The sequence below is a fragment of the Delphinapterus leucas genome, chromosome 1 (genome assembly GCF_059928025.1).
Source record: "Delphinapterus leucas isolate spDelLeu-1000000601 "Yukka" chromosome 1, BTC_Dleu_Yukka2, whole genome shotgun sequence".
Lineage (NCBI taxonomy): Eukaryota > Metazoa > Chordata > Mammalia > Artiodactyla > Monodontidae > Delphinapterus > Delphinapterus leucas.
Genome location: NC_143129.1, coordinates 29,154,430 through 29,166,440, shown reverse-complemented (window position 1 = coordinate 29,166,440; position 12,011 = coordinate 29,154,430). Strand labels below are relative to the sequence as shown.

At 36.6% G+C, this 12,011-nt stretch overlaps 1 protein-coding gene across 2 annotated transcripts in view; it reads left to right on the top strand.

The window, feature by feature from the left end:
* LIN9 (lin-9 DREAM MuvB core complex component) overlaps positions 1–12,011 on the top strand; it is a 105,958-nt gene that overhangs the window by 90,932 nt on the left and 3,015 nt on the right. For both annotated transcript variants that reach the window (XM_089907340.1, XM_030761752.2), the window contains one exon: positions 7,839–7,964. In XM_089907340.1, the coding sequence (XP_089763466.1) occupies positions 7,839–7,964 (126 nt within the window). The remainder of the gene's footprint in view (positions 1–7,838; positions 7,965–12,011) is intronic.

Sequence of the window (12,011 nt, the reverse complement as noted above, 5' to 3'; positions counted from 1 at the left end):
TTTTGTAATGCTTGAATAATTTGATATCAGAACTTAACAAAGATACGACAAAAGAGAATAACTACTAGCCAATCTCATTCATGAATGTAGGTGACAGAATCCTAAACAAAATATTAACAAATGGGAATTTGTTAGTATGTTTAAAAAGGTACATCAGGGCTTCCCTGGTGGCGCAGTGGTTGAGAGTCCGCCTGCCGATGCAGGGGACACGGGTTCGTGCCCTGGTCCAGGAAGATCCCACATGCCGCGGAGCGGCTGGGCCCGTGAGCCATGGCCGCTGAGCCTGCGCGTCCGGAGCCTGTGCTCCGCAACGGGAGAGGCCACAACAGTGAGAGGCCCGCGTAACGCAAACAAAACAAAACAAAACAAAACAAATGGCGGAGAAGGATGGATTTCTATTCAGAGTAGCTCCTTTGTATAACATACAATAAACATGATAATTATTTTGTTCATAAGCTTTGTTTAACAAACCATACCCTTAAGTTTAAGTGGAATCATCAAAAAGGAAATAGGTGTATGGTATGTGATTTGAGATTAGTTTTAAAAAGTAAATAAAGTGTGGAAAGTATCTTCAGAGACTATGCCATTTCTATTATGTTGATGTAATATATGTACAGCCTTGTAGAGGTAGTAAAAATTGAGTTATATCCTTTAATCTTAACATACCTATTATTTATTCTGTTTTGTATATTATTTGTGAGTTGGAATTTTGCAGAGTATTTCAGGGACAAATACAGATTATTCAATTAGTTTAATTCCTTCTTTGCAGAAGGAAGACTCCCAGGTATTGTAAGGAGATTTTGTTTTTAATATATCCAGAACTATTATTTTAAAAAACCTTCAGAAGTATAGCAATTCTTTCAGATTTATGGATTACAGATTTTCTTGGTATACATTTTTTCCTAATTTTCTGTGACACATCAGGTTAGTGACATTGAACTAATTTAACATTTGCGTTAATCCCAAGTGATTTTAGCACTGACTAGGAGTAATTTTATCTACCCTATCCCTACCCAGCCTCTGCCCTAACAAATATTTAATTTTATTTAATTAATTTAACTTAATTTTGAAGCTGATAGCTAATTTCTATTCTGTTTTTACCAAAATGACCTGAGTAGTTCACTATTTTTCATCTCAAAGAACTAGACATACTACTTTGTCCAGTATATTTTCTGATGGAATTTATTTAAAAAATGGAACATTGGTCTGATAAAGTCTCCTTTAATTTTGGAAAACTTAATTGTTTATCTAATACTTTACTCAGCAAAAGCAAACTACAACCACAGTTGTCAAAATATGAAATTAGATGTTCAGACTTTCAATTTGTAAAGCAAAGGGAGGAAAATGATTTTAAAATACTTTAGTCACTTTTATGATACAACAAGGACAAATTTCTCAGCCATACACCTGAGAAGTTTTTATCAAGTTCATTCAGAGTTAAAGCTTTGAACTACCTTTTCTTGTCCAGATTACGTAGTATGTTAAAGTCAGTGAAAGTTTGTCTAAGCTTATTGACTTCAATATGCCTTTTCTATTTTGGATTATTAAAATATTTTTAAAATACATATACAAAGCATCCACATAGAAATTAATAGTGCATGTGGAATTTATTAAAATAGATTTGAATTGCCTCAACACTATTAGATATTGAACTAGCAGTCTCAGTCTCTAATAATTGCTTTTCCACTTTGGAAATTTGACTTGTCATACATGGACATTAATAATAATTCAAGAGTGGAAAAGGGGATATCCCTGAGAGTTCTGTCTTAACCATTTTTAAAACCATGTATTAGTGGCTTTGGAAAACTCTGAATACTATGTTCTCTGTACTCCTTCCCTCTCTCCATCCACCACTGTGAAAGTTGGTCTTTTCTTGCCCTGAATATGTTGTCAGAATTGTCATATCATGTTTGTTAGTCCTCTTTTATTTTTGAGATTATGCATCTCTGCAGAAATCTCCTTACTAGTTAACTAGTCCTGAAAGTAGAATACATCCAAGAAAAAAAAAAAAAGTCCATTTTGTGTGCCACATTCAACCTGTATGTGACAACCTAAAGCAGCAGTCCCCAACCTTTTTGGCACCAGGGACTGGTTTTGTGGAAGATAGTTTTTCCCTGGACCAGGGGTGGGGGGCGGGGGATGGTCTCAGGATGATTCAAGCACGTTACATTTATTGTGCACTTTTTCTATTATTATTACATTGTAATAGATAATTAAATAATTATACAGCTCACCATAATGCAGAATCAATGGGAGCCCTGAGCTTGATTTCACTTGCCACTCACTGATAGGTTTTTGATATGAGTCTGCAAGCAATTGATTTATTATGGTCTCTGTGCAGTCAAACCTCTCTGCTAATGATGATCTGTATTTGCAGCCGCTCCCCAGCACTGGCATCACCACCTCAGCTCCACCTCGGATCATCAGGCATTAGATTCTCATAAGCAGCACGCAACCTAGATCCCTTGCGCACACAGTTCACAGTAGGGTTCGCACTCCTATGAGAATCTAACACTGCCACTGATCTGACAGGAGGCGGAGCTCAGGCGGTAATGTGAGCAATAGGGAGCGGCTGTAAATACAGATGAAGCTTGGCTCGCTTGCCTGCCACTCACCACTGCTGTGCAGCCTGGTTCCTAACAGGCCACGGACCAATACCAGTCCATGGCCTGGGGGTTGGGGACCCCTGACCTAAAGCACATTAGCTGATTATATAGCAGGGATTGATAGGAAACCACGCTTAATTATAGTAACTTATTTAAAAGGGCAGGTTTTTAAAATAACAGCCTTATTGAGGTATTATTCATATACCATACAATTCACCCATTTACAGTAAGTGGACAGTTCCGTGGTGTTTAGTTTACAGTTCAGTTCACAGGTTTACAGGCATCATCATAATCAATTTAAAAACATTTTCATTATCCCAATAAAGAAACCCTGTATTTTTTCCTCATTTCACCTCTAACCACCCCCCACCCCAAACCTAGGCAATCACTAATCTAATTTCTGTCCCCCTATTCTGGACATTTAATGTAAATGTGATCATTTGTGACTGTATTCTTTTACATAGCATAATGTTTTGAAGGCTCATCCATGTTGTAACATGTATTAGTACTTTTTTTTTTTTTATTGGCTGTGCAGCTTGTGGGTGGGATCTTAGTTCTCTAACCAGGGATCGAACCCAGCTCCTGACAGTGGAAGCGTGAAGTCCTAACCACTGGATGACCAGGGAATTCCCAGTACTTCTTTTCATTACCAAATAATGTTACATTGTATGGATATACCACATTTTATTTATTCATCATTGAGGGACATTTGGATTGCTTCCACACTGGCTATTATGAATAAGGTGACTATGAACATTCAGGTACAGGGTTTTTGTTTGTTTGTTTGTTTGGCTGTTGGGTCTTTGTTGCTGCTCGCGGGCTTTCTCTAGTTGTGGCGAGCAGGGGCTACTCTTCGTTGTGGTATGCAGGCTTCTCTTTGCGGTGGCTTCTCTTGTTGCGGAGCATGGGCTCTAGGCACGCGAGCTTCAGTAGTTATGACCGCAAGCTCTAGAGCACAGGCTCAGAAGTTGTGGTGCATGGGCTTAGTTGCTCTGCAGCGCGTGGGATCTTCCCGGACCAGGGCTCGAACCCGTGTCCCCTGCATTAGCAGGCAGATTCTTAACCACTGCACCACCAGGGAATTCCCAATATCATACTTATTAGTGAGTGTTAAAACCTTTCTCTTTAAGATTGGGAATGAGATAAGGAGGCCTACTATCGCAGTTTTTATTCAGTAGTACACAGGAGGGCCTAGCCAGTGTAACAAAGCAAGAAAATGAAGTAAGAGCTATAAAGATTGGAAAGGAAGAAATAAAACCGTTTTATCCACGGATAATGTGGTTGTGTACCTAGAAAATGTAAAAGAATCTGCAGATAAATTATTAGAATTAATAAGTGAGTTTAGCATAGTTGCTACATTTAAGGTCAGTTTTTTTATTTAAGCAGTTGTGTTTCTATATATCAGCAATAAGCAGTTATAAAATGAAATTTCAAAAATACCATTTAAAACTACATACCTTGATATAAATATAGCATAAGATATATTAAACTTCTATATAGAAAACTATTAAATGTTGAGAGAAATTAAAGAAGACCTAAATAAAAAGCGAGGTATTCATATTCATGATTTCAGACACTATCTTTTGTAAAGGGGTCAATTTCCACCAAATTTATCCATAGATTGAATGTAATCTCAATCAAAATCCCACGTGTGTGTGTGTGTGTGTGTGTGTGTGTGTGTGTATAAGTGCGTTCAAATTGACAAGCTGATTCTAAAATTTATGTGGAACTGCAATAAGGTAGGATGACTTACTCTTGGATATCAAGACTTATTACAAAACTAGAGTTATTGAAGACTGTGTGCTACTGACACAACATAGGCAAAAAGACCATGGAACAGAATACAGAGCCCAGTAATAGACTTGCACATGTACAGACACTTGATCTATGGCAAAGGTGGTTCTGCAGAACAGTGAAGAAAGAAAGGCCTTTGAAATAATGGTGCTGGATCAGTTGGTTATCAGTATGGGGAGGGGGGTAAATCTCATAACATAGCCAGACGACTGGCATTTTAGATATAAATGTGAAAGGCAAAACTATAAAGCTTCTAGAGATAATATAGGAGAATATTTTTAAGACCTTGGGATAAGAATTTTTTTAATGAAATAAATAGAATATAGAAAGCAATAACCATAAAAGAAAACATTGATAAATTGAACTACATTAAAATTAAAAACCTTTGTTCATCAAAAGATACAACTACAAGAAAAGGCAAGCCACAAAATGGAAGAAAATATTTACAGCACATATAATTGATAAAAAGCTTGTATCCAGAATATATAAAGAACTCTAAGTCAATAAGAAAAATATATGCAGCCCAATAGAAGACAGGAAAGAAAACTGAACAGATATTTTTAAAAAGAGGATATTCAAATTAGCAAAAATTTTTTTGAAAAGTAGTAACCTCAGTAGTAATTAGAGAAATGCAGATTAATACCACAGTGAGATACCACTCACACCCTCTGAAGTGGCTAATATTCAAAGACTACAGTATTAAAGATTGGTGAAGATATGAAGCAGCCAGAACTTTCTTATTCCATCAGTTTGGGAAACTATTTAGATCTATCTACTAAAATTGAACAAAGTACAAAATGTCATAGCTGCACTATTCACATTGGCCAAAACCTAGAAGCAGGCCAAATGCCCAACAACAAATAGAACAGTAGGATGTGTGAATATATCGTATTTCTACAAAGGTATAATATACAGCAATGAATGAACTAACTACAGATATACACAACAGTGTGGATGAATGTCACAAACTTAATGTTAACCGAAAGAAGCCAGTAACAAAAGACTGCATATATAGTATGATTGTATTTTATATAAAGTTCAAAAACTCAACTATAATGTTTGATGTCAGGATAATGGTTACTTTGGAGAGAGATGAAAGAATTGATTGTAAGGTGACACATGGAGGGCTTCTGGGGTGCTAGCAATGTTCTGTTGTTTGATCTGGGTAGCTTTTTCCCATTATCATTTTGTTGAGGTATCACTGATGTACAATAAACTATACCTGTTTAAAATGTACAATTTGGTGGGATATATTTGTGTGTGTATACATAGACATATGCGTCCATGAAACCATCACCACAAGCTAGATAACAAATATTTCTATCTTCTCCCTTCCCCCCACCAAATTTCCCAAGCCCTTTGTAATCCATCCCTCCCTCTACTTCAGGCTCCAGCAACTACTGATCTAATTTCTATCATTATAAATTCATTTGTATTTTCTAGAATTTTATATAAATGGAATCATACAGCATGTACTCTTTTTTTGCCTGGCTCTTTTCAATCAGTATAATGAGTTTTGATTCACCCTCTTGGTTGCACGTTTCAAAGTTAGCACAATATTGTTCCTTTTTATTGCTAAGTAGTATCTCATTGTATGGCTGTAGCACAATTTGTTTATCCATTCATCTGTCAATGGACATTTGGATTGTTTACTGTTTTTAGCTATTGCAAATGAACATTCATGTGCATATGCACAAAGGTGTGCATACAAGAATGTTTATTGCAGCATTGCTTGTAATAGCAAAAAAAAAGGTGGAAACAATATGTCCATCTAAACAGGAGAGGTTAAATAAATCATGGGACAGCCATTCTTCTGGAGCACTATGTAGTTCTTTTTTTTTTTTAAATAAATTTATTTATTTTTTTTTTGGCTGTGTTGGGTCTTCGTTGCTATGCACAGGCTTTCTCTAGTTGCAGCGAACAGAGGCTACTCTTTGTTGCAGTGTGCGGGCTTCCCATTGCGGTGGCTTCTCTTTGTTGTGAGCACAGGCTCTAGGCACGCAGGCTGCAGTAGTTGTGGCATGCGGGTTCAGTAGTTGTGGTTCGTGGGCTCTAGAGCACAGGCTCAGTAGTTGTGGCACACGGGCTTAGTTGCTCCATGGCATGTGGGATCTTCTTGGACCAGGGCTCGAACCCGTGTCCCATGCATTGGCAGACGGATTCTTAACCACTGCACCACCAGGGAAGTCCCACACTATGTAGTTCTTAAAAGCAACAAGCTAGATCTGTCTATATCAACATGGAAAGCTCTCTAAGACACATTAAGTAATTGGACAAATTGTGGAATAATATTTATATTAGGATCTCATTTTTATAAAAAGCTATACAGGGCTTCCCTGGTGGTGCAGTGGTTGAGAGTCTGCCCGCCGATGCAGGGGACACGGGTTCTTGCCCCGGTCTGGGAAGATCCCACATGCCACGGAGCGGCTGGGCCCGTGAGCCATGGCCGCTGAGCCTGTGCGTCCAGAGCCTGTGCTTCACAACGGGAGAGGCCACAACAGTGAGAGGCCCGCGTACCGCAAAACAAAAACAAAAACAGAAAAAAAAAACAAAAAAAGCTATACATATATGTGTATAAAATGCCTTGAGAAAGTGACTGGAAAGCTGCAGACCAAACTATTAATAATACTGTACTGCACATTAGAAAGTTGCTAAGAGAGTAAATCTTAAAAGTTCTCATCACAGGAAAAAAATTCTGTAACTGGTGATGGATGCTAACTGACATATTGTAGTGATCATTTTGCAATATATACAAATATAGAATCGTTATGTTGTACACATGAAACTAATAGAATGTTGTATGTCAGTTGTACCTCAGCTTAAAAAATAATTACAAAATAAAAAATAATTTTATTTTATTTTATTTATTTTTTTTTTTTTGCGATCTCTGTTTTTTAAAAAGTAAATGACAGGGACTCCCCTGGTGGCGCAGTGGTTAAGAATACGCCTGCCAATGCAGGGGACACGGATTTGATCCCTGGTCTGGGAAGATCCCACACGCCGCGGGGCAACTAAGCCCATGTGCCACAACTACTGAGCCTGCGTGCCACAACTACTGAAGCCTGCACGCCTAGAGCCCATGCTCCGCAACAAGAGAAGCCACTGCAGTGAGAAGCCCGCGCACCACTACAAAGAGTAGCCCCCGCTCGCCGCAATTAGAGAAAGCCCGCGCACAGCAACAAGGACCCAACGCAGCCAAAAATAAATAAATAAATATATTTTTTTTAAAAAAGAGTAAATGACAGGCATCATGACACTCCTAAGAACCATCTCCTAAATAGCAATAATACCATTATCACATTTAAGAAGTATAACACTGAGTACAGACTGTTTTAATAACTTTTAGTCTATTTTGAGTAAGTCCAATGTCCTGTTATAAATTGAAATCACATTGTTAAAAAAAATTTATCAAAATCTGACTTTTTTTTTTCTTCTCAGAAATCATATTCCATGCCCATTAGCATTGAATTTCAGCGGAGATATGCAACAATTGTTCTAGAGCTTGAACAACTGAACAAGGACCTAAACAAAGTTTTGCATAAAGTTCAACAGTACTGCTATGAGGTAGGTAATTTGTATGAATCTCCCTTGTGACCTCCAGTCTTTTTTTTTTTCCACTCTTATCTGAAGCTTAATACTGTTACCATCACATTTTAGAAAATCCAAATTAAGCCAAGATCCTGTAGCAGAACCATATTTTATATATATTTCTATTCCTTACAGCATCAGTATTGAAGAGTGCTTTATACACAGTGAGCTATCAATTCTGTTGGTTTTCTGTTTGTTTGAATTACAAATGATTATATTATAGCTCTCCTGAAATTTAGAAACATCCAGAAAAATAATTTCTTTTAATTCCACTACCCCAAAGACTATATTTTGGTTTACTTCCTCCTAATTTTTTTTTTTTTTACCATACATGCTTTTTCTCTCAAAGTTATGATCATGCTGTGTATATAATTTTGTTTGTTCCTTTTTAAACTTTATATTTGGGAATTCCCTGGTTCAAACTCCGTGTTTTCACTGCCAAGGGCCCAGGTTCAATCCCTGGTCAGGGAACTAAGATCCCGCAAGCCATGCGGCGTGGCCAAAACAATTTAAAAAATAAATAAAAATTAAAAAAATAAACTTTACATTAGAACTATAGATTCTTGAACTTCAGTCACATAGATTATGGGGTTATTTGTGAATTATCATTATTGTTATCATGCACATATAATTATATATATGAAGGTGGTTCAACAGGTTCACCTAAAATTTGAGTTTCTTACTGAAAGGTAAGAATTAGATGATTGTGATGAGTTTAGTGTGCTCCTGCATTTGCTTTCTTAGAGGCTGTATATTTCCAGTAAAGCCACTCTTATTTTTTTTTTCAAGTATAGTTGATTTACAATGTTTCAGGTGTACAGCAAAGTAATTCAGATACATATATATATGTATCTGAATTTTACATATATATATTATATATAATTATATATATTCTTTTTCAGATTCTTTTCCATTATAGGTTATTACAAGATATTGAATATAGTTCCCTGTGCTATACAGTAGGTCCTTACTGTTTATCTGTTTTATATATGGTAGTGTATATCTATTAATCCCAAATTCCTAATTTATCCTTCCCCCACCCCTTGGGAAACCCTTTGGTAAACCTTTATATGTCCCCTTTTCTGTGTCTGTGAGTCTATTTCTGTTTTGTAAATAAGTTTATTTATATCATTTTTTAATCTTTTTTTGGTATCATTTTTTTAGATTCCATGTTTAAGTGATATCATATGATCTTTGTCTTTATCTGTCTGACTTACTTCACTTATGATTATCTCTAGGTCCATCCATGTTGCTGCAAATGGCATTATTGCATTCTTTTTTATGGCTGAGTTATATTCCATTGTATGTATGTACCACATCTTCTTGTTTTGTTCTGTTTTGTTTTTTTCTTATATTATACCACATCTTCTTTATCCATTCATCTGCTGATGGACATTTAGGTTGTTTCCATGTCTTGGCTGTTGTAAATAGTGCTGCTGTGAACATTGGGGTGCATGTATCTTTTTGAATTAGAGTTTTCATCTTTTCTGGATATATGCCCAGGAGTGGGATTGCTGGATCAAAATGGTAACTCTATTTTTAGTTTTTTAAGGAACCTCCATACCATTCTCCATACTAGCTGTACCAATTTATATTCTCACCAACAGTGTCTGAAGGTACCCCTTTCTCCACACCCGCTCCAGCACTTATTATTTATAGAATTTTTGATGATGGCCATTCTGACCAGTGTGAGGTGATACCTCATTGTAGTTTTGATTTGCATTTCTCTGATAATTAGAAATATGGAGCATCTTTTCATGTTCCTGTTGGCCATCTGAATGTCGTCTTTGGAGAAATGTCTCTTTAGATCTTCTGCCCATGTTTTTATTGGGTTGTTTGCTTTTTGATATTGAGCTGTATAAGCTGTTTGTATATTTCGGAAATTAATCCCTTGTTGGTTGCATTGTTTGCAAATATTTTCTCCCATTCAGTAGGTTGTCTTTTTGTTTTATTTAGTTTCTTTTGCTGTGCAAAAGCTCTTAAGTTTAATTAGGTCCCATTTGTTTATTTTGCTTTTGTTTCCATTACTGTAGGAGGATCCAAAAAAATATTGCTGCAATTTATGTCAAAGAGTGTTCTGCCTATGTTTTCCTCTACGAGTTTTATAGTATCTGGTCTTACATTTAGGTCTTTAATTCATTTTGAGTTTATTTTTGTATATGGTGTTAGAGAATGTTCTAATTTCGTTATTTTACATGTAGCTGTCCATTTTTCCCAGCACCATTTATTGAAGAGACTGCCTTTTCTCGATTGTATATTCTTGCCTCTTTGTTGTAAATTAATTGACCATAAGTGCATGGGTTTATTTAAAGCCATCTCTATTTGTGATATCAGATTCTTAAATAGTTTTTTATGACACTAGCCTCATAGATAAGTCCCAAAGATCTGCCATTGGTGATGTTATCAATCCACTTGAATAGAACTGAGGGAAATGAACTGTGATTACCTGTATCTAAACTCTGAGTATATTTTGCTCATTCCTTTAGCCATCCATTATCATTTATTTTTATTTTCCGGGTAATTGTCATTTACCTACATAGCAATATGTGTGTCCTAGCAAATAGAGTTCTCCCCATGGACTAGCAACCATCCACAAGAGGTGCAAACCAAGCAGTCCAAGATAACATATAACAAAACATGCAGAAGTGGATTGCTCACCAGTCTTTTTGTATCTCATTATGTACACAAGGCCATATGTGATAGGCTCATTTCCTAATGGAGTAAAATGATTTAATTTTCACAAAGTTCTTATGGAAGTACAATATTGATTTTAAAATAAGAACAAGCAAGTCTACTTCTAAATATATACCAAATATATGTGAACGTGTATTTACCAAAAGATATACACAAGAATATACATAGCATCACTGTTCATTATAGCCAGAAATTAGTAATTACCCAAATACCCATCAATACTAGAATGAATCAGTAAACTGACATATAATATACAATGGAATTCTCAGCAATAAGAATGAATGAGCTCTGGGACTTCCCTGGCGGTCCAGTGGTTAAGACTTTGCCTTCCAGTGCAGGGGGTGCAGGTTCAACCCCTGGTCAGGGAGCTAAGATCCCACGTGCCTTGCAGCCAAAAAACCAAAACATAAAACAAAAGCAATACTGTAACAGACTCAGTAAAGACTTCTTTAAAAAAATAGTCCACATCAAAAAAAAATCTTAGGAAAAAAAAATGAATGAATGAACTCAACTACTCACAACACTATGGATGAACTCACACATATGTGAACATATTTGTTCATATGTAAATATTGAACAGATAAAGTCAGACACAAAAGAATATATGATGCATGATTCCGTTTATGTAAAAGTCAAAAGCCAGCAAAAGCCAACATACAATACTAGAAGTCAGGATGGTGGTTACCCTTGGAGTATTCTACTGGAAGATGACAGTTGGTCTCTGAGGCGCTGGTGATGTTCCATTTTAATCTCGATGCTGATTTCTCATGTTTGATCTGTGAAAATTCATTAACCCATACACTTTAGGATTTGTATCCTTTTATATGTTTATGTATACTTCAATTTAAAAAAAACTTTTAAGTGTTAGAAGACAAGGTTCATCACTGCAGTGTTACTGATAATCGCAAAATATTAGAAAAAACCTAAACGCCCATACATAGGGAGTTGGCTAAACTTATGGCACATCCCATGGTGGAGCAGTGTGCTGCTCTAAGAATGATCAAGGAGGCTCTCTGGGATGATTAGGAGGCACATGGCTACCTTAACCGAGGTGACCGGAGGTAACAGCAGCAGTAGTGGGACAGATAAACATCATGCACTCCCTGATCACCATGCACTGACAAGAACTCAACATCACTTTTGTGCTGTTCCTGCCAAACATGTATAACCTTAGTCTAATCAAAAGGAGACAGACAGACCCACACTGAGGGATATTATGCAAAATAATTGGCTGGTGCTGTTCAGAAATATCAAGGTCATGAAAGACCGAGGAACTGTTCCAGAGTAAAGAAGTCTAGAGAAACAGGACAACCAAATGTTTTCAGGGGG